General features: G+C 54.8%; 2 protein-coding genes across 3 annotated transcripts; one reads left to right on the top strand and one right to left on the bottom strand.

The window, feature by feature from the left end:
• Window positions 1–224: 224 nt before the first annotated feature.
• RNASET2 (ribonuclease T2) lies at window positions 225–19,021 on the bottom strand. Of its 2 annotated transcripts, none has more exons than XM_057738778.1 (9): window positions 18,663–19,021; window positions 15,806–15,866; window positions 12,871–12,926; window positions 12,103–12,160; window positions 9,108–9,181; window positions 5,622–5,735; window positions 2,577–2,619; window positions 1,375–1,446; window positions 225–649 (listed from the first exon to the last, which is right to left on the bottom strand). In XM_057738778.1, exons 1-9 carry the CDS (start codon window positions 18,737–18,739, stop codon window positions 494–496), a joined length of 711 nt encoding a protein of 236 aa, XP_057594761.1. In that variant the 5' UTR covers window positions 18,740–19,021; the 3' UTR covers window positions 225–493. The 2 variants fall into 2 exon arrangements, with proteins under 2 accessions (XP_057594761.1, XP_057594762.1); XM_057738779.1 differs by lacking the exon at window positions 18,663–19,021 and adding an exon at window positions 16,715–18,450.
• LOC130855591 (basic proline-rich protein-like) lies at window positions 18,903–21,770 on the top strand. Its single transcript, XM_057739414.1, has 3 exons — window positions 18,903–18,941; window positions 19,027–19,290; window positions 20,402–21,770. The coding sequence occupies exons 1-3, from the start codon at window positions 18,903–18,905 to the stop codon at window positions 20,543–20,545; spliced, it is 447 nt and encodes a 148-aa protein (XP_057595397.1). The 3' UTR covers window positions 20,546–21,770.
• The last annotated feature ends 1,308 nt before the right edge of the window (window positions 21,771–23,078 follow it).

Below are 23,078 nucleotides of genomic sequence, written 5' to 3'. Positions count from 1 at the left end.
CCCAAACCGCCACAGATACAGAGCTCCTTGCCTGCCAGCACAAGGGCCCTAGAGGACACGCCAAGCCCACCCACGCCAGGTCACCGAGGGTGACGCTGGCGGGGGAACATGGAACAGGAGCAGACAGCCCTGAGGTGTGAGGCAGGGAGGGACATGGGAGAGTTCTCCAGAATCTGCACCATCTGCCCAGGCTCCAAGGGTGCCACAGAGATTGACAAAGGAGAAACAAAGAAAACCGTAAGCTTTACTCCAACCAGAAAGCAGCCAAGAGGCGGGGAGCGTTCCTCCCTTTCGGGGTACCCAGTATTCACCCCATCTTTACATGTACCACAAAAATCCACTCCCAGACACGAAGTGCACAGCAAGACAAGCAAAACAGGCTTAGGTAAAGCAGGCTGTAAACAGATTTCACTTCGGGGCTGCTTTTTAAAAAGCAGTGGTTTGCTGATTCCTCTTGCTTTTCAAAATAAAGACCATTTACAAAACGTGGGCATCAGTGACGGGTCTGGTTAAGGGGTGGGTAGAAGACGACGTCCTTGCAGATCTCCAGCCCCAGGCCAGCCGGCTGCCCAGGCTCCACGCAGTTCTGCAGCTGCAGGTCCCTGGAGAAGCACACCTCGATCTGCCCGAGAAGCTGCGGCTCCTCGCCCTGCAGGGAAGCACAGAAGACGCTGTGGAATTCAGGTCGGGTATGACGGTTCTGTGATCAGCGAGCTTTAGAACTTGAGAAAAGACACGCGAGGTGGCTTGGGACCTGGGATCCGTGATCCCCCGCTCGGACACTGCCCTGGCCCAGGGCCCAACGCGGCAGCCGAGCTCCCCACCCAGCCACTCTCTGGTGCCCGCGTGGCCCCACTTTCAGCTTAGAAGTGTACATGTGGACAAAGGTACGTGCAGACACGGCCGCACACGCCCACCTGCATCACAATCCCAGGAGAAGACATGGCTTTTGGTACATAAATAGGGACACAGCACCCTTTCACTAAGTGAATTTAAGACTTTTATCAGCTGACAAAAGACACTGCACTTCACCTCTCAGCTGGACAGGGGACGACAGCTGAAATGACTAAGACTCACAAGGCAAACACTGCGAAAGGCCGCACTGCATGACGTGCCCCCACTGCCCGCCCCGCAGAACAGGGGCCTTTGTGTTAGGGGGACGCTGCCTGAAAACTGCCCCAGCCCAGCACTGTGTCAAAGCGCATGCACACACACCCCCATGCCCACACACACAGCACAAGCCCACCTGCACACCCCGACGCCCACACACACACAACTCTGTCCTGGGGACTCCACGGTGAGCACAATGCTCTCAAAAAATTGACCTTGTCTTCTCGGTAGAGACAAAGGATGACAGAACACCACACGTCTGACCTGTTTTGGAAGACACTGGACTTTGGGCACGACTCCATACACACTGACAAGGGCGTCTTTAATATCTGAAATCTGGAATAGATGAAGTGCATTAGAAACGAAACTTGGACAGAGAAGATGAACAATCCTCTTTTATTCAGAAGCGACACTGGCTTACACACTCACGAACGCGAACCACCGCAACAGCGACGTCTCCCCGGAGCTCCCCTGCTCACAGACAGAAGCGGAAGATGCTGGAGAATGAACCGCCCCCGCCCCGGAGGAGACTAGGCCACGCCCGCAGGCTCCCCACGCCAGGCCAGACTCCACACAAGCTGCTCCACACGGCCCTCTTCTCCTCCCTGTCCTGATCCAGGGCCTGGATGCCAGGTGCAAAGGCACAGACTCTCCTGCTCGCAGATCAGAGGTCAGGACCCTGCCTGTGCCGCACATCACGCCACTTCGGACACCAAACCTCGTGCCCCCAGCCGAGAAGGAGCTCAGAAAACATGTGCCGTCACTGCTGCTTTTGCTGGAATTGAAATCAGTTCTCTGAACGTCAGGTTCAGCAAGAACATGAAAAACTCCCCTTATGTACTTAAACATGAGTCCAGAGGAAACCAAAGAGGCCTCCTGGCAGGACGGCCAAAGGGCAGCTGACACTCTCTCCCAAAGGGCACTGTTCCCTCCCGTCCCTCCTCTCCACAGAGGGAGGAAAACAGCAGATACCCAGAGCAAGACTCGGGTGCTGATTTAGCTCACAAGCTGTCAAGAGACCAGAGTGACGGTTCCGTATCCAGCCGTGATACCAGAATGCAAAACTGCTAAAACCAGTGACCACTTTTTTATATCCACGCCTATGATAATGTAAAAACTTTCTCAAGAACCCGCTGTGCTCGTCTACAGGGAGCACTGGCAAACTCACTCTGTAAAGGCCAGAGCGCAGAGCCTTCCAGCCCGCGGCGCTTCAGACCCGGAGCGCACGTCTCACTGTGCAGCCACGGATCTACCTCAAAATCGGCCTAAGTAGCCTTTACTTTATACTCAAAATAGAGAGGAAAACAAAATGTAAATAAAATCTATTTAGAAACATAACAGTCAAGTGGGAGGGGCTGGTTTGGGTCGCTTTAAAACCCGAGTGTAGCTCACAGGCTGTTGTGGCATGGCCGGGTGTCCGCACTTAGCAGATACACACGTCATAAGAAACTGAAAGCAAGACTTACCTGGTAGTAAGTAGATGGTTTTATCCCCAATTTCTGGAGCGTGCTAAATTAAAAAAAAAAAACAAAAAAAAGGCTGTATAATGAAGGCCCATTTTCCTTTCTTGTTCTTACCATATTTCATAGTAAAAATGAGAACACTCTTAAAGGAAAGTGTGTACTTTCTATTACCTGGGGCAATATATCTGTTGACAAGGGCAGCACATAATTGGTGCTCAGGCCGCCCTGACCACCCCGTGCCCTGGGCGCACGCGTGTCTGACCTGAGCCCCATTCCAGCACCAGAGCCTCTCGGCAGCGGGCCGGATGGCCGCGACCAAGTGGACTTAGCACCACGTGACACCCATCCGCCTGACCTGGCCTAAGAGACAGTTAGCAGTTGATTCTGGATTCTAAGCTTATCCTAACAACCCTGCATTTGGTCAGATCTTTAAAATACGTTCAATACCTACAGCCTTGAATCACCTCCTAGAACACGTGGTTTTAACCAGCTCCAGCAAATCCTATTCACAGCATGATACGGTTAACTTACTAAATGATAGAGGACAATGTAAAAATATTCTCAGATTAATAATTCCAAAAATGCTCTACAGCCCCCATCAAGCCTCTGGACCATCCCAGTTGGGACCACGCGGAGCAGGTGCAGGGGTCCCCAGCGCTGACGACGTCAGACGGGGGTCTGCCTGAGGGAGACAGGACTCCAGCCAGGCCTGGCCTCTGTCAGCCATGGTCTCCAGCAAAAGCATTAACGAGAGTTTCTCTAGAGACTGCACCCTGGTGATCTCTGGATATTTGCTGCCATGGTCCTAGAATAAGCAGGAAGAGGTCCTTGAAGACACACGTCCACTGCCTGTCCATGTGCCGTCAGTGTAGGATAAATGCCAGATTTCAAACACTTTATGCCCCCCAGATGCAAACCTTCTCAATGATTTTTAAGTATTTATTACAAGTTGCAGTGATATTTTGGATATATTGGGTTAAACAAATATATTATAAAATCAGTGTTTCTTTTTTGCTCTTCTTAATGAGGCCACTAGAAAATTTAAAACTATGCACATGGCCTGAGTTCTATTTCTCTGGGGTAACACTGCTCTAGAGCCCTCCTGGGTTAGGGCATCAAGGAAATAGAGCAGAGAGAGAGAGAGAGAGATTAGCGGAAACTTGGCATCTAGCCCAGAATAGAGTATAATTTTTCCTACCGAGTTAAGGTAAGTTTGGCATTAATACCCTGGTCCATATCTGTGGGTAACTAGAGAACTTCAGTTCAAGACATTTTGCATTTTTCCAGGTTTGCTACCTTCACATTATAAATTTAAAACTGCTACTTTATGATAATGTGACAAGCTTACCTCTGAGAAAAAGACAAAATCTGTAGTCATGGTTTATAATACAGAGAAAAATAGAAGGGATGTTTAAGTTTTGACTCAATTTTAATCTTGTGAATGCTAAGATTTTAGATTTTCCTTGGAGAAACTGGGAAAGAATAGGACTTCTCTATGGTTGTTTTATACAGTTTTCAACAGACGTGCTATTCCCAGGAGTGCCTTTCACTCTGCAGGCCCGAGCGAACACACTCCAGCGATTCCAGGATTCAGCAACGTTGCCCCGTGTGTATACACACAAAGCCACCGAGATTCAAAACGTGTAACCAGGGGGGACTAAATAAATACTTGGTGGACGAAAGGGTGAATTAGTCAGATGTTTGACTTTAAAACGTCCAGCATGTCTGTTTATTCTCCTTTTCCTGGTGATTCGATAAAACCTGGGCTGCTGGGTCGGCCAGGGCTCGCGCCGCTTGTGAGTCAGGACCCGAGGTCCGCAGTGGGACACAGGGCCCCTTCCTCCCTCAGGGGTGTGAGTGGGCAGCACCCCTGGGCCGGGGCTCCTGCGCGGGGCGGCGCCCTCGGACGCGTCTCCCAGGAGGGACCGGGCAGCAGGAAGTGTGCACACTGGGCCTTGCTCTCCCTGCTATGGGCCGGGGCTCCTGCATGGGGCGGTGCCCTCGGACGCGTCTCCCAGGAGGGACCCGGCAGCAGGAAGTGTGCACTGGGTCTTGCTCTCCCTGCTCCCAGCACGAAGCCCCCGCAGGACACGTGTCCTCGGTGCGGGCACCCGGCCCTGCAGATCCAAGGCTGGAAGCGACCTCGGGCGCCGCAGACACTGTCACCTCACAGTAGAGAGCAGAGCCGAGGGGGGAGGAAGGGTACAGGCTGCACGACTGGCCCCGTGGGGAGCCGGGAGCTGAGAGCCTGATGTCGGGCATTCCTCGTGGGTCTCCCCGAAGGCTCTCCCCTCCCGCTGCGGCCCGGGATCCCCGTCACCCGATCCCAGCGGTGTGATCACAGCGAGGGGGCCGCGTGTGGGGCGGGGACACGTCCTGTGGAGGCTCCAAGGCCAGGGGCTGGGCAGGTGCAGGGAACCCAGGGGGGCGTCTTGGTCGAAAGCAGACACGAAGGTTCTCGGCATGGGTGTGCTCTGCTCGGCCTACGTGAGCTGTGTCACCTCCCGCCACGGCTTTTACACTAGTTCCTGGTTAATTCTGAGCCCTGAGGGAAGGACAGGAAGAACTGCTCACCTACGAGGCAGGCCGGCCTGGCTCTCAGCAGGGCCCTCGCTGGGTTCCCGAGTCCCTGGAGCTGAGCGAGGGCTGGCGAGGTGGGCTCACCGCGGCCTGGTCAGCGCTAAGGCCTCCAGGACCTTGCCCCGCACCCCCTCCTGCCTGTCCCATTAGAGCAAAGACCTAAGGATTCCGCGGGTCTTGCTAAAGCAACAGGCTTCCACCAGCATCCGCGGCTAAGAGGCGCGCCCGGCCAGTCTCACCCGCCTCAGACGGACGCAGCGTCTGATGCGCCCGCGTCCCTCGTCTGCTCTGCGAGCTCAGGGCCCCCAGGGCTCTGGAAGGGCGCGGGGGAGGTGTGGGTGTTTCTCAGGGACGACTCCGCTGGCCAGTTCCTGGGTCCCCGGGTAGAGGCCGGGATGCAGCTCCGGGCTCGGGGCGACTTGGGAGAGTGGGGTGTGGAAGGCGAGGCTGCGGGACCGAGCCACCCACCTGTTCAAGGCAAGCTCCTTGTACAGATCCAGACTCTTGCCGAAGTACTTCCTCTGGGAACTGAGGGCGTCCAGCTGGGCAGCACAGGTCCCGTGCTTCTCCCATTCGTGCCTCCTGTAAGGATGGTTTTTAAACATCTCTGATTAAAAAGTAAGGAAACCACCTCCCAATAAACCGTCTGCATGGGCTCCTCCTTGTTCAGGGCATGCCCGGGCAGGAGGCACGCCGCTGGGATAAAACTCCTCATCTCAACTAGGGCAGCCACCCCCCCCCCCAACCCAGGACCGAGGCCCCCTGAACCCAGCACGAGCTCCCCGAGCTCCGTCACGGCTCCTCAGGCCTTCGTCCCTCTGCCCGGCAGCTCCAGTCCGCATCTACAAGTAACAACAAACCCACGCCGAGCAAGAAGAGAGCACTGCCGTCCGGGCAGCGGCAGAAGCACACGTTACTGGGTGTCCTCCCGGAGAGCCGGGCTTGACAGCCAGGGGCTCTCAGAGGAGAAAAGCGGGTCCCTAACCGCCGAGACTGCCTGGGGCCGGGGCCCCACGCGCTCACAGCGCGGACGTCTGTCTACACGGACGGCCGTGCTCAAGCGCCAGCCCTGCCACACGCCTGCAAGCGGCAGAGCCTGTATTCAAGGAAAACACTGGTACGGATAACAACTTCTCACATTTTACCAAAGACTAAAGTTTTACAAGTGTCTGCACATCTTTCATTCGATTCTCAAGACTCTGCAGAGTGAAGACACGATTGCTGGTTTAGAAACGGGGACCCCGAGGCTCAGAGGGGCCGGCGAGGGGCCCGGCTTAAGCGCCACCCGGCCAGGCGGCCCTGACCGGCACCTGGCCCCACGCCCAGGGCCTTCTGCTGCCAACCAGTCACCTGCTAAACATAACTTATCCCCACGTCAGAGTGACGGACGACATGTCCGTTCAGATGTCAACCACGGTTGGCATGGAAAAACAAGACGGGCGTCAGCTTTCCTCAGCTCTACCAGTGATTAACTCATGAAGATTTAATAAAGAACATTCATGCAGGCATTTAAACGGCACCTGCACACAGTCTCCCAGAAATACAATCTAAATGCACGCTAATTCTTTGGTAACATCACCCAGAGTGCTAGTGCTAAGTGACTGCAGTGGCTGTAAGTTACAAGTCTCCTGGACCTGAAAAAACCATGAGGAAAGATAAAAACAGAGGAGTCTTCACCTAGAATAGCTTCCAGGGTGAATTATTTGATAACGTTCTAAATTCTATGGAGTAGAAAAAGGAGACTCCTTCCACCTAACTGAACATGTAACTGAATTATGGGCCTCAGTTTCTTAGAACAGGGACAGTAATGCCAGAACCTCCTGGAGAGGGTGCTGGAGAAGTCGGTGCTGAAGCACCCGAAGCAGGTCTCACGCGCCCAAACGGTTCCTAGCTCCCAACAGTCAAGAAATGTCCACTGTTGTTCTCCTTGGAGCAAGCTTAACTCCACAGGTGTTAGAGATAAGGGTGTGCTGGAGTTCTGACACGACTGCAGCTCAAAACTTGGAATCACACGCCTTCTGGAACGGACCCTTCTGTCTAACACTCCACTGTCCGCCACCAACCAGACGTGGCTACGGCGTCGCCCCTCACCCCTGGCGGGCACGGGAGGGTGTCACGTTGCCCTCCTGCACCACGGCCAGCCGGACCGTCTCAGGGAAGAGAGGCAACGATGCCCCACGGGCTGCTGAGGCCCAGGGACACCGTCCACAGAGGGGCTGCCCTGCCGATCCGGGAATAACCAAACGCTTGTTCTTCTTCTTACAAGAATCAAAGAAACACACAACAGAAATCCTACTTTGCAGAGGGCCATGTATACAGTATTTTTCAAGATGGCTGACTCTGTTAACGGAGTCCATCTTAGCGAATTATCTCGAGCACCAAGTGATGCCAAGACCCTCTCCTCTGCATACGTGATTCTTATCTGAGATGAAAGAGAAAACGTCTCTGACGGGAGCCTCCCCATTAAGGACAGGAGGAGTGGGGATGCCTCCGTGGACACTTTGTCACTTGCACACCAAGGTGACCTGGAGATAGCCACCCAAGTGCAATAACCAGGCAGCCGGTAACAGCAGGGCCACGTGAGCCAAGGCCACATCCAAAGGCGTAAATAGTAGCCAGACTGTGATAGTACCTTTCTCATTTAGAACAAGTTTTTAAGTGTGTGACTTAACCACCCAACCTGAAAAGGTAAATCATCTTGCCTTTATTAGAACACAAAGTCGAACATGTATTCTGCCCACACCATTTGATCAAATGTTGAAGGACTCAGCTCACAGAGGGCCGTCTTTGGGTACGTTTAGTGACTCATTTTTAAGCCACTTGGCAAAAATCCAATTAACTCTATCACGGAACGTTGTAACAACCAAAATTAGTCTCTTGATTACTCAGTCGCCAAAGACTCTTTGTTTTGAAGTATACTGTGAAGTGCGGTCTACAAGTTTTTTTCACTGTTTTTCACTATTTCAACTCATTAAGGCCATAATCTATTTTGAAGCCACTTTCTAGAGCACAGGGCACTGGAGACCTGGACCGTTCGTCTCCCAAACTTTCACGGGGGGCAGGGCTTCCCTCTTCTAACGAAGGGGTGACTGCAGCCTCCAGACCCAGGCTCACACATCCTAAACCACCTCCCTGCCACGCACCCTCCAGCGAACTCTCAAACCAAACACCAGTGAACCGGGGGACATGTGTTACTGTCACTTCATTTTGTTTCAAAAAGCTTTTCTCCAAATTTAACTCTTCCTGAAGAGTCTACACAAAAATATCTCCAAGTTAAATTAATCACTTTGGACAAAATCTGACTCACTGTCACATGAATTATAAATTGCCATTCTGCAGTGAGGGAGAAAAAGAAGAATTATCTTTGGTTAATGTGAAGTAAATAAAAGGAATGTCAACTTTACACCACAAGCAACGATTTACAAAGGTCTCTTGAATTAAACACAGCACTTTTCTCCTGGGCTCAGCTCCCGCTGCACTGAAGATGCTTCCCTGGGACAGACAGGGCTGAGCCTCCGTGAAGACCTCACCTCCCGTCCACCCCGAGTCACGGGAGCGAGATCACTGTCTCGTGAGGACGTCTTCTTTTCTCTTGATCTATTTCAAGACAACAGCTCTGAAACAGATTTCTCTAAGAAACATCCTCTCCTGTCCAACTTGGAGTGATGGCTTCTTAGATCGCAAGTATTTGGCTCAGGGAAGCCTCCGTAGAGGAAGCTTTTAAAACGAAGCCATGAACGACATAACGGGTTAAAAAACAAGTTTATAAAGCAACTTCTCCCTGCCCTCATTTTTCATCCATTGGAGGACGGCTCCAAACACAGCACGGCCGCTGAAAGGCCTCCGGAGGCAGGTCCCCCGCCACCTGTGCTCCCGCAGTTCCCCGCGGAGCAGCCCCGAAGCGCTCCCACCCGCACCTCACGGCTGGCGGCGGCCCCCCGCGCTCAGACTCACCACAGGTGCGCGCTGCGGTTAGGAGCCGGGTGCAGCAGATCGGGCCAGTATAACCTCATGTCTGGCAACAGGTCCTGCACACGGCGACAGCAACAGTAATAAATCAATGGAGGGCCTAACAGCTCAGAACCTAGACGGCAACGCTGACAGACGAATGCACTGAAAGAACGGAGCCCCGTGAGTTAATAACACTCGGGTGTGGAACGTGAATCTCGGTCTGTGTTTCTTAAGGCACATCTACACGTGAAACCTGGGTAACCACGAAAGTGTACCTGCGAATACAAGCTCTGACAGGCGAAGGGATAAACAAACTGCATCCATCCAGACAATGGAATACTGCTCGGCACTAAGACAAGGCGCTTTCGGGCCGCGGAAGGGCACGGAGGAACCTTCACACATATGACTGAGGGACAGAAGCCCGTCTGAAAAGGCTACGTACGGTGTGATTCTAACTGCATGACATTCTGGAAAAGGCAAAACAGCGGAGATAGTGAAAGGTCAGAGGTTGCCGGGGGTGGGAGGCGGGGAGGGATGAACGGGGGAGCACAGAGGATTTTCAGGGCAGGGAAAGCGCTGTGGATGATGCCGTGATGGTGGACACGTGTCACTACACCTTCCTCCAAACCCATAAAAGCTACACAACACGAGGAGTGAACCTACGTAAACGATCAGCTTTAGTGGGTGATGAAGTATTAACACTGGCTCACGACTTGTACCACGTGCCCCTCACTAAAGCGAGATGTTTGTAACGGGGACGCTGTACAGGGTGGAGGCTGTGCGGGGTATATGGGAGCTCTACTTTTCACTTAAGTATTTTGTTTCAGGTTTCCAAAACTGCTCTAAAAAATAACATCTGCTAATTAAAGCAAACACAAAATACAAGTTCTCTCTCCCCAGAGGAGCGCTCGCTTGGGCTGGGCAGTCTCTGCCCCGTAGCTTCAGTCACCTAAACTGAGCGGTGTTCAAATTTACGTCCCAATTCCCACACACCCGCTAGGCCAGACGGTCCATCTCAAGGTTTATAAACAGACCAGGATGACCTCATCTTCTCAGTCTTGCCCCCTCGCCCGTCAACCCAGCAGCTATGAGCCAATGCCACCCTCCCCACGGCCAGACATCTCCCAGGATGCTGCCCACGCCCCACTGTCTCTATTCCCACCTGCCTTCCACCTGCCACAAGCCGGCCTCAGCCCCCACAGCCCACAGGGGAGCAGGCTGACAATGTAATTTATTGTCCAAACTAGGCTGCTTTTGTTTGGGACCAATGCTGGATTGGACACTGCTACAAAGCAAGTGAAGCAGCACCGTTCTGAACAAAGGGCAGCTGCCAGTCACCTCCCTGCCTCAGCCCGCAAGCCCTCCATCCAAAGGGCTTCCGACAACGTTCCCCCGGGTCTTCACTCAGACAAACAGTCCTTAACCAGCACACAAGGCTCTGCAGGACCTGGCCCTCAACACTGACCATGCCCACCTGCTCATGCCCCAGCCACACTGGCTTCCTCCCAGTTTCTCAGAAGCTCCATCCTACCCCAGGGCCTTTGCACACATTCCTGTCCCAGCCTTCCTCTCCTGTTTCCTGGATAAGTCAGATTCCAGCCCGCTATCACCTCCTCAGGGGAGCCTGACCCAAGTCCACCATCCTAAGCCCTAAGTACTCTCCTCTTCAGGCACCCCGCGTGTGATGTGTGTGCCGGCTCCCGGCTGCAGGCACGGCGGGCCAGAGACCTCGCCTGGTTCTGCTCCCCGTGTCCCCAGCCCCCAGCACGGCGGCCAACACACTGCTGGCAGGTAAAACATTGTCATGAGTAAATTAACCTCGATTCCACTGCAGGATCACAGGCGTCTAACCAGGAACGTTGGGGGAGTCAAAGTCAGTCCGGGAAGAGAAAAGTATGTCTGAGGAAGGAGACCTTGCCGGGCTCTGGGGCCCCAGCCTCTCAGGCCTCCTGGTCACACCACTGAAAGTTCTCATGAGGAAAAAGGAGGCGATCATTCTATTTGGATGAGAACCTGTGATGGGTCTGGAATTACCCTGTCCTTCTGGGGGCCATATATTCCTGGAAAGGGTCCGTAATTCTAGCAAATCCTAAGTCTACCCCGTGTTTCCAGGGAGGCCTCAGTAACCTCACAGACCCTGCCCTGGAAATCCAGGTACTAGTTACCCTGACAGATGACTAGTCACATACCAGGGGTTGTCAGCACCCTATGGAGAGGTGAACACACACACGTGTGTGTGTGTGTGTGTGTGTGTGTGTGTGTGTGTGTGTGTGTGTGTGTGTGTGTGTGTGTGTGTGTGTGTGTGCAGGTAAGGAAGGAGTGTCTGCTACCACTCTCGTAAACCCCAGTGCCAGAAGTTACTCTGTAATACAAACCCTTGTCCTGGAAAGGTCCAGACCTTCCTCGCTGCTCACGGGCCCCACTGAGAAACCCACCCACCCACAGCCAGAAAGGACAGCCTGGGGGCCACGGCACCTCTGCAAGTCAGGGCCGCGTACACATGCCTGAGCACACGCCGGGCGGCTGGGGGTCCCAGGCCAGGGATGACAGGGGGCCGTGGGTGGGGCCAGGGCCAGCTTGCTCACACCCGCCATCACCTTGCACAGTCGCTGTAGAGCCTCGGGCCCAGGGCAGAGGAGGACTGAATTAAGCACCAACTGCATTTAACTTGTGGGACTGTTTCACATGTCAATAAATGCTGGTGAATACATCTTAAAACACGACTTTGAGGGCACACGTAGAGGAGGAGTGAATCTACTAGGACACTGATTGACATGTACGTGCTGCTATATTTAAAATAGATAACAAACAAGGACCTTCTGTACAGCACAGGGAACTCTGCTCAATATTATGTAACAACTTAAATGGGAAAAGAATTTGAAAAAGAAAAGATACATGTAGATGTATAACTGAAACACTTTGTTGTACACCTGAAACTAATGCAACATAATCAATTATACTCCAGTATACAATAAAAAGTTTAAAAAAAAGTTAATACCTTGATCTCCTCTAGATTAAAAGGCCAGGATCGGTTACATGCTTCACTTCTATCAGGCCTTGAAATTAAAATTGAAAACAAAAAGAGAGATTAGTCTTGGTTGGGCAGGTTCCAGAGAACACACTCGCGTTAAATTTGTAGAGAACTGGAACTTCTCCCGCCAGGTGAGTCAGGCTTGAGCACAAGCCATCACTATTGGAGTTTCAAAGTGGAAAGTTGTTCAAAACTTTCAGGCACAATACAAACAGACTGGACTTCCCTGGCGGTGCAATGGTTAAGAATCTGCCTGCCAATGCAGGAGATATGGGTTTGAGCCCTTGTCCGCGAAGATCCCACATGCCGCGGAGCAACTAAGTCCACGAACCACAACTACTGAGCCCCCATGCTGCAACTATTGAAGGCCGAGTGCCTAGAGCCCGTGCTCCGCAAAAAGAGAAGCCACCGCACTGAGAAGTCAGAGCACCGCAACGAGTAGCCCCCGCTCATCTCAACTAGAGAAAACCCGCACAGGGCCACAAAGAACCAACACAGCCAAAAATAAATAAAATAAAAATTTAAAAAATTAAAAATTAAAAAACATAAACCAGACCATTACTGTTCTATCAAAATGGAACCCAAGAACAGCCAAAGTAGGGTTATGTTTTTCAACAAAGATCTGGCCTCAAGTAAACTGCTAACAGCACAAGGAGCCATCAGGATGAGACTCAGCTGGAGCGCCAGCAGCCAGTGCCCGCGACTGCGGAGGCTGTACACGCACGAAGTACTTGCCACAACCCGTGTATCGTCCAGTACGCTGGGGGGTCTCTGCAGTGGTCCTTAACTTCCTACGGAGAAAAGACAGAGAACACAACCGGTTTGTTGTTATCAAATACACTTAGCAACCTTCCTTTCTTTTGATAAACATCACTGAGATCCAGTACAAGACTAACACAAACTAAATTCTGCACTAACCGGCAATAAGCAGCAGTCAGGAGAGTACCACGTCGGGGGTGGGGTGTGGCTGCACGTTTCCTTTGAAACGAGTGAACCAACGATTTGGAAAAGAGAATTTAATAGCTACTCTTGTTCTTTTTATGTGCTTGAAAATTAAGTCCATCTGCTGGATACACTCATACTTACCCGTGAATAATTCTCTTATACAATCAAAAAAGAGAACACGAGGCTGACAGTATTCTGCTAAACTCAAGTTTGTTCAGGCACCATGGCCAAATATGACAGCGGAGTTACAAGTACTGAAAATCTGGAGCCAAAAGAAACGCCAAAGTGACAACAGGAGCGTATTCTTAACATTAAAGATAAACTCAGAGAGAGAAAAATCTCCGTATAACACTTTTTAGGGAGCTCCAAACCGTTTAGCTAAAATGCAGTTTTTCTGAAACAAAGAGCCATTAGGAAGTACACCTGGGCTACCACGTGGTGGGCTGGAACTCAGGCCCAGCGCCCCGCAGAGACGGGGAACGCACCGTGCGTGCGGGGCGGGTCTGGGGAGGAGCCCTAAGGCGTCCTGCTCCCGTGCAAGCCCCTCCTGTTTCAATCACCTTTTGATGTTGGGAGCCTGCTGCTTTTTACGCTTGGTCTGGAAATGAGGGCACGCCTGGTTTAGGTGCCTGAAACGTCGGATGTGAGGAGGCGACAGAACAGCGGGGCAGGCGGCAGGAGGACAAAGTGTGGGGTCAGAGCGAGAGGTCGTGGACTTCATCTCGTCCCCAAGGAAAACCACAGTCTGAAGTGGGTGGGCCCTCTCCCACCGTGCAAGGCTGGGGAGGGGCAAAGCCAGGCCCCGGCGGGGGGTGTTCCACCCCAGCTCTACACCCAGCGTCTCAGGTGAGCCTGTATGGGGGCCACTGGGGTCGAGGTGCAGCGTTCCTCCCCGCGTCAGCACGTGCCCGAGGGGCTGCGCGGGGCGCGGAGCACAGACCTGCCCCTGCAGCTCTGAAGCCTGCCTCACTCACGGGGGTAGGAGCCCAGGGACGGCTCTGTCCCCAGAGGGACGGCTCTGTCCCCAGGATGACGCCTTGACTGCAACAGCAGGACCCCTGTCACAGCCGCCCTGGATCAAAACGAATCCCCTAACAATGATATTTTGCGAGAAATTGACTTTTTTCATCTCATTTCTAACGCCTCAAGGCAGGAATGCACTTCCATGCCTATTTAGTCAACACACAGGAACACGCCCATATTTCGTCCCAGGCCCTGAAGGCAAACCTCCCAGTGTCACCCAAGGTAGGAGCTCTCCACACACAGGTCCTTCCAGAAGGAACCAACGGCTCCCACAGTGCCTCACTGCACAGGAGAGCTGGATTCCCAGCAAAACTGAAAACTGCTCGCAGGCAACAAACTCCATTCCACCCCATCCAACTGTCCTCCCTACCCTGGAGCAAAGAACCAGCATCAGAGGGAGGAAGAGATAGGAAGGTGTAAAGTTTGGGAAACTGAAACCAGAGACGTCTAACACAGCAAGAGATCCCGTGAGAAAGGCGTCTCCAGGGGCGGCGTGGTGGCTGCCGGGGGCTGGGGAAACGGGCAGAGAGCAGCTGCTCAAAGGGCACCACCTCCAGTTACAAGATCAAGCCTGGGGCTCCAGCAAACAGCACGGTGATGACCGTGCATGATGCCGTACCACATGCTCGGGTGCTGCGGACAGCAGCCCGCAGGCCTTCTCACCGCGAGAAACGTGGCAACGGTGTGATGGGAGGGCTGGTAGCCGACGCTACGGTGGTGACGCTTTGCCGTTTATCAACGTCTCCACCTCCCAGGACGTGAAAGAAAAAGCCTCAGAACTGAGAATTTTCAAGTCAAAATTTCAGAAACACTGTCAATAAAATGCGGGCTAGCTCAGCAATAGGAGGAAACACCTCAGAGCGTGGCACTCACACCAGGACTGATGTCACAACTGCCCCCCAGACGGACGAGGGGGCCGTGGCCCGCAGGGATCAGGAGGGGCGCAGCTGCCTGTGCGCAGGGGAGAGCCTGTGTACCACGCCCTGCAAGGACGAGGGCACCGGGCGAGACGGGGCCAGGTGGAGGCCGAAGGGGGAAGGCATCGCCCATGCCACGCGGAGCAGAAGGGCCAGGAAGGCTCCGGGGCAGACATCTCAGTGGGACGTGTGATAACGGACGGAGGGAGGGGACCCGTCAAGGCCCGTCCCCAGAGGACATGCTGACGTCCTAACCCCAGACCCTTGTTAATGTGACTTCATCTGGAACAGGGTCTTCACAGGAGTCATCAGGTTAAGATGAGGTCAGACTGGATGAGGGTGGGCCCTAAATGCACCCCCTGGGGTTCCTGTAAGAACAGAGCCACGGATGGAGGCCACTACGCGACGACAGGGCAGAGGCTGTGTCTACAAGCCCACAAGCGCCGGCACCCCCAGAAGCCAGGACAAGGCGTGCAGCACATTCTCCCTCGAAACATCCAGGAGGGGCCTGCCACATCTTGCTTTCAGACGTGTGGCCCCCAGAACTGGGAGAATACATCTGTGATGCCGAGTCACCCCGTCTGTGGGCCCGTGTCATGGGCTCCCGGAACCTCGCACACGGCCCTCCCGGAGGCACAGTCTCCAGCCAGGAAGGCATGGCCTGGCGGGGCAGGCACAGGCCGGGAGGCTCCGTCAGCAAGAGGCACGTGGGGGGGAGACCTGCTCAGAAACCTCCTCTCCACGGGGCGTCACGGGTCAAGGGGGCCGGCCGAGGCAGCACTCACCTTGCACACTGTGGCCGGCCAGTGGTGAACCATGATTAGTTTATGCCACGCGTGGCTGTCACTGTGGAAAGACAAGGAACTTATTTTTCAAGAACTTTTCACAAAGGTACAGAAACATTAACCCATCCATCCACACACGCCCTCGTTCATTCAGGGAACACGGAGCGCCCGCTACAGGCCAGGTGCGGCTGCCGGGGGCGGGGAGGGGCTGCGATGGCTGGGGGCCCGAGGGAGTCCCCGCCCTCCTGCGGCGCACCTGCCAGCGAGGGAGACCACAGTGACGGAGCACACACAGTGTCGCGCGCTGATCGGAGCAAAGGCTGTAACTGAGGAGGAGGACGGGCTGCCAGGTGGGAGGGGTTGCCATGTGGGATCAGGCAGCCGGGAAGGCCCCGCTGAAGAGGAGCAGAGACCTGCAGCCAGGAAACAAGCCCAACAGCGCCGTGCTCCTCCGAGGGTCACACGGTGCAGACGTGGACCTGTTACCCCTTGGCAGCCCTTGTGAAACCCATAAGCCTGAAGATGGAATGGTTTCTGTAGCTCTTGTGGCTGCGACACGCCACCTAGAGTAGCATGAGGCGGCCGTCACCCCCCCACGCACCGGGCACCTTCACGTGTTCTCTGCAGGATGGGTGACGCTTGTTCCCAGGGGCTCCTTCCCACGTCCCCGTGAAACCCACCCGTCCCTGGGACTTTCCGTAAGAGGTCGTGCAGCAGCATTCACAGGGGGACCCTCCCTCCCACCAGGCTCGCAAGGCGCAGAGACGGAGGCAGAGGGCCGGCTCACGAAAACCGCTCCCTTTACAGATGAAAACAGCAGCCACAGGGGACAGAACTCAAGCAGACACGTGACTCAGGACACACGAATTTTAGGAGAGATTCAAAAGCAAAACAATATTAAGTTCTTACACATTAGTTTTGAAAACAGTTGAGTATCGCTGAACAGGTAGAGAATTCATCGTACTTGAAAACGTTTTTCAGGCTGAACTAACGAGCGAGGGCTCAGTACCAGAGGAAAGAGATGAACTGCTGCCTAAGCATCAGAGCTGGAGAAGCATTAGAAGCTTTTTTTTTTCCTAAGTACGAAAACCTTATTTCACATAGGTGGAAACTGAGGCTGGAAGGTTAGGTAGAGGCCAGGAAAACTAGACCACCAGTATGCAGCTTACAATAAAACCACAAGACTCATAACGTCTGTAACACAATAACCACCTACCACCCAGGCAAGAGAGCGCTGCGAGTGTGAGGGAGACATCCTCCCTAAGCAGTGGAGATGCGCCTGTGCTGTGAAGAGAAAGGGCCCCAAGCAGAGGAAGATGGCCTGGGAAAACAGCCGCAGACCTGTGAGGCCCCCGCGGTCTGAATCGCCCTCACGTCCTGGACACCATGCCCTGCTCGCCCATTGTGTCAGTTGCATGGAGTGCGAGACCACGTACTACACGCGCTACACGTGCTGCACACGCTACAGCCAGGCGTCTTTGCTGACGGGTGCTGATGACTGTGGGCCGGGCATGGCTCTAAGCACATTCTCTGCTTTAACTGCTGTCTCCCGGCATCAACGCTGGCAGGCTGGCGCTCTTACTCTCCCAACTGGAGGGTGAACGACCTTGGTGGAGCGCTCCGAAGTCATGCATCTGGATCTGCGCTGGCAGTTCACACTCAACCCGCACACCGCACCACCTCTCCGGTGGTACACCCTTAACTTGATGGCAACAAGCAATTAATGTAGCTCTTTTTCAGAAAATACACTTTCTGAGAAAACTGAAATCTAATGTTACTTTTTCAAATAAATGATAAAACAGCAATGGTCGTTCATTAAAAAAGAAAACCAATTTACATCCCCACCAACAGTGCAAGAGAGTTCCCTTTTCTCCACACAGCCACTATGGAGACCAGTATGGAGGTTCCTTAAAAAACTAACAATAGTTACCATATGACCCAGTCATCCCACTGCTGGGCATATACCCAGAGAACACCATCATCCAAAAAGACACATGCACTCCGATGTTCATGGCAGCACTGTTTACAAGAGCCAGGACATGGAAGCAACCTAAATGTCCATCAACAGATGAATGGATAAAGAAGACGTGGTACATATATATAATGGGATACTACTCAGCCATAAAAAGGAACGAAATTGGGTCGTTTGTAGAGATGTAGTATACGATACATGGTAATTGGTATAGACGATCTTATTTACAAAGCAGAAACAGAGACACAGCTGTAGAGAACAAGTGTATGGACACCAAGGGGGGGAGGCGGTCGGGATACATTGGGAGGTCGGGATTGACACATATACAAGACTGCATAAAAGAGATAACTAATGAGAACCTGCTGCACAGCACAGGGAACTGTACTCAGCGCTCTGTGGTGACCTAGATGGGTGGGATGAGGCAGAGTGGAAGGACGTCCAAGAGGGAGGGGATATACCGATACATACAGCTGCTTCACTTCCTTGTACAGAGAAACAAACACAACACAAAGCAGCTATATCCCAACTTAAAAAAAAAAAAGAAAACCGACCTTTTCCCACTCCTATGAAGTATGAAATCCTTCTACTAACATGATCATTACCCAAATAAAACAGAAGAAAACTAACATATGGTACTCCAATCTCGGTTTCCTCTACAGAAGGAAAATGAGAATCCTCTGGCGGACAGCCTGTGCGCCCCTTACGTGGTCAGCCGCAGCCGGGACTGGAAACAGGGAGCGGGGGAGGGGAGCGGGGGGGGGAGGGAGCGGGGGGAGGGGAGCGGGGGGGGAGGGAGCGGGGGGAGGGGAGGCGAGAGGAAGGAAGCCGGGAAGAGGAGCCACGACGGCCTCCCAGGACGGTGCCGCCCTGCCCCCCGCCGCTCACCTGCTCCCGAGCCCGCGCGCGCCGCCCAGGCAGCACAGCGCCAGGCACAGCGCGCCCAGCCGGGCCGCGGGCTCCATCGGCCGCCCCCGGGGGAGGGCCCGCAGGGCCGCCGAGGCTCCGCCGCCGCCGGCGCGGGGCCGGCTCCAGCACCAGCCCGGCGCCGCCCTGGAGACGGGCGGGTTCCGTTCGGCCGAGCGCGCACCGGCCGGCGGTCCCGAGAGGCCCCAGGCCCCCGCCCCGATGCGCCCGGACCCCGCCGCCGCCCCGGGCCCGCCGGGCGCACGCCAGTCCCGGCCCGCGCGCGCCGCGACCCCCGCCGGCACCCCCGCGCCGCGGCCGACGCCTGCCGTTTCCGCCCCGGGAGCCCGACGTCCCGCCCCCGGCCCGGGACACGCCCCCTGAGGCCCGGCGCCACGCCCCTTCCGGAGGACACGCCCCCGCCGCAGGTCCGGCCGGCCTCTGCTTCGACCCGGCTTCCGGTTCCCGGCTCCTACCCCGCCTTCGGCCCAGCCCCGGGACGTGGACTCCAAAGCCGCCTTCTCTGCTGTCCCCGGTGCCCGCGCCCCTCCCCGCCGCGCTGTGCTGCCCGGGCGCCGGGGCGGCGGGGCGGAGGAGCCAGCCCGTCCAGGTGTGTGGCAGGTGTCCAGGTGTGTGGCAGGTGTCCAGGTGTGTGGCAGGTGTCGGGAGACGGCGCCTGGGGGCCGCAGCAAAGTGCGGGGAGAAGGCCGCTCCTGGGGCCCGGCCGTCTTCGAGGAGCTGCGGCCCTGGGGACCGGGCAGGCGGAGAGGAGGGTGTGCCGTGTCCTCCCCGCCACAGGGCCTGTCACGGGCAGGCCGTGGTCCCCAGGGTCGTCGTGTCTGTCCAGCTCCGAGGCCGCTGGGCGCGCCCCTGCCGTAACCCCACGCGAGTCCACTAGTCTCTGCTCCGTCACGGGCGCGGCTGCGACTTAGAGCAGCAGGACCTCGGGGCTGAGCCTGCCCCCAGGACCCCCCGGCGCCCTTGAGGACAGACAGATGGAACGGCAGGCCTGTGGCCGCGCGCCCACCGCCAGCCGCACAGTGAATGTCCTTGGGTCTAGGAACCAGGGAGGTGCGGTTCCAGCAAAGCAAGGCTCTGCTCGCCCGGCGCGGGCGGCAGGAAGGCAGGGGCTGCGGGATGCCGGCCTGCCCCCTCTGCCGCCTACTGCTCAGGCCTGGAGTCCTCACTCCTCTTCCTGTGTCCTCACAAAAGACACCCTCAGAGACGGCCAGTGGCCTCCTACCTGCAAAGACTGCTTGGTCCCCTGGGTCCTCTGTGGCTTTGTCAACCCTCCCTCTCCACTCGGCTGCCGGGGGTGGGCAAACCAACTGGGGCTGTAGGTGCCTTCCCAGGTGCAAAAGCATCTCTGTGTCCCCACTTCTTGCTGGTAGCTAAAGACTTCAGCCTCCTGGACCTTCCCTGAGCTCCAAAGGGCAGATTCAAGCAGTTCCTCATGAGGGAAGTGAAGGAACGCAGAAACAAAGCAACTGCAGTGAGGAAACAGTAGCGCCGTGAGGAAACAGGGTCCTGGTTCCTCCTCAAGGGATGTGTAAAGCAGCACATCTTCCACAGGAACGGTGCCCTGCCTCCCCAGGTGGAGGATGGTAACTCCAGGCTGAGCACAAGACTCCTGGAGCCCCACCCTTTACCCCACCACCAATCAGAAGCTACACACCCTGCAGCCCACACCCCAGCTTTTGCCTATAACATGTCTTCCCCAGAAACCGTTGGAGCGTTCGGGCTGTCTGAGCATGAGCGGCCTGTTCTCCTTGCTTGGTCCTGCAACCAACCTTCCTCTGCCCCAGACTCCCGTGTTTGGGTTTGTTCGGCCTCGCTGCGTCGGACAACAGTGGCTCTATAGTTAGCTGGGGATCTAATCAGGTCGCTGCCCTCGGAAAACTCCCTATGGATCTTTGGGGGTTTGTTTGTTGGCTGCACAGCCTACAGGATGATAGCTCCCTGACCGGGGTGGAAGCTGCGCCCCTACAGTGGAATCACCGAGTCTTAACGGCTGGACTCCAGGGAAGTCCCTGGAAATGGATGGGAAATGACTCACCCTCCTGCTCTCATGCACGTGGCAGCAGCATTTTGCAGGACCGTCTCTCTTCCTGATTTTTCTTTAGGCCGCGGCCCGTGGCAGGCGGAACTTCCCCGACCGTGGATGGAACCTGCGGCCCCTGTGTTGAGAGCGAGGGGTCTTAACCACTGCACCAGCAGGGAAGACCTCCCCACTGATCTTTGGGTGAGCGTCACAGTTCTTTGCCGGCTCGGGCCTCACCAGCTCTGTGGACCAACTCACTGTGCAGGACAGGAAGTGCACAGCCATCGCAGAGGCTCTGGCCCCACCGCTCAGACACTGGCCTCGTCATTCCTCAGCCACGGGCTCTGCTGAGATGCTCCACTCCCACCATCCCCATCCCTGCATCCCACCCGAGTTAATGCCCATTTGTATTTACCTTCTGAGTGAGCCTGTGGCTTCCTCGGGGTCCTCTGCCGTCCAGGACTGTCCCCGTGTTCAGGTCACGTGCCCTCCTGCTTCTTACTCACCCACATAGCGCGCCCCACTGTTCAGAATGAAACGTGTGTGTGATTATTCCTCTCATGTCTGTCTTTCCCTGTAGACTGCACGTAAACACCCCTATCTGGTGTACTCCCCACTGAGCCACCCTGCCTGGCAGAGTGGGTGGCAAACAGTAGGTGCTCAGTAATGTGGCACCTGCGGAAGGGAGGCGTGAGCTCCTCTGCGGTCCTCTGCAGTGTTGTGCCATCCTTGCCTTCCCTGTGGCTCCAACTGCTCGTCCCTTTCTGTCTCCTTTAACCACGTCCTCCAAACAACCTAGGCACACCCTGCAATTCTTACCTTGGCTCCAACTGCTTGTCCCTTTCTGTCTCCTTTAACCACGTCCTCCAAACAACCTAGGCACACCCTGCAATTCTGACCTCTTTCCTCTCTTTTTCTTTAGGATAAAAATATCTATTTCTTAAAAGAAAACCCCCTCCCGTAATCGTACTTCTCCCTCAAACCAGAGTCCATCTGTATAAATCTCTCCTCTTCAGGGAGGCCCTCCCTGACCACAGCCAAATAAAAACAGCACCTGATTTAGAAAAAATTTTATTCTCCAGGATACTGCAGGGGGAGAGGACTCTAGCAATAGGAGAAAGCTCTGACTTGAAGCTCTGCAAGCTTCTCAAGGGTTAGGCAAAAAGAGGCTTCTTTATAGAGAGGAGCAGATGCAGCTAAAAAGAACCGGGTGTGAGAGACCGGCTGAGATGGTGGCTTCCTGGGAGGAGAGGTCAGAGGATGCTCTTCCCTGAGGCCACCGGTGCTCAGGAGGGGCCGCCTGCTGACTCTGGGTGATGCTGGGCCAAAGGTCTAGGCCTGGAGGAAGGAGAGAAGTTGAACGTAAGTTTGGTTAATGAGCGTCGTGTTCCGAATGACCACTGGGGACTGAAGTGAGGTGAGGGATGGGAATTCAGAGGGTCCGTGTCTAGCCTTGTCCCAGGTAGACAGGGGCACCCGCAGTCGTATCTGAGTCCTTGCAGTGAACTGTCTTCTGGAACACAAAGGGCAGGGGTCTTTTAGCCTTTGCTGGGGGCCAGGACCACAGGCTCAGGTAAAATCCAGCATCGTCACCACCTGCTGCTTCCTGCTGCAGCACACTGTTTATTTTTAGCAAGGCTTCCTTCATCACCTTTGAGTTTCCTGTTATCTCTGTGTTCATTGTTCTCCACCTCTTCCCCACCCCACCCCCTGGTGTGCGTTGACCATGAAGCCGATGTGGGTTCAGCTCAGACCCCACACTTGCATGGGCCTCCCAGGCCCTGTCCCTCATTTTGTATTCATGGGTTTTTATTCCGGGTCTTAGTGAGGAACCTCCAAACGGTACAAGTTTTCAACCCTCAAATCTGGATATGGACCTGGGACATCATCTAGTTCAATGCTGTGCATCTAGCTAGATCCTAAACAGAGCAGAGGGAGAGGCCACCAAACATTCAGGAAAGAAGTACAGCACAGGGAGCTGTAGTCAATGTCCTGGGATACCCATAACGGGAAAGAACGTGAAAAAAGAGTGTGTATGTGTGTGTGGCTGAGTCACTGCTGTACAGCGGAAATTGACACAATATCGTAAGTCAACTATACTTCAATTCAAAAAAAAAAGTAAAAAAAAAAAATAAGGTGGGAGGGGCAGCCTGAGGTCAAGGCCAAATTGAGGCTGTGGAAGTTGCAGAGCTGTCACAGGGACGGGTGGAGACAGCTGTAGCCTCAGGAGGTGGGGAGGAGCCCGAGTGTAAGCTTATGGGCTCCCGCAATGCAGTGTGAAAGAGCACCAATGATGCGGTTGAAGAGCTGGAGTTAGCTTGTGAAGAAGCGTGTCTGCAGGAGGCAGGGGACAAGAT

Source organism: Hippopotamus amphibius, chromosome 6 (assembly GCF_030028045.1).
Source record: "Hippopotamus amphibius kiboko isolate mHipAmp2 chromosome 6, mHipAmp2.hap2, whole genome shotgun sequence".
NCBI lineage: Eukaryota > Metazoa > Chordata > Mammalia > Artiodactyla > Hippopotamidae > Hippopotamus > Hippopotamus amphibius.
The sequence above is the reverse complement of the archived record's forward strand: the minus strand, read 5'-3'. Positions and strand labels throughout refer to the sequence as shown.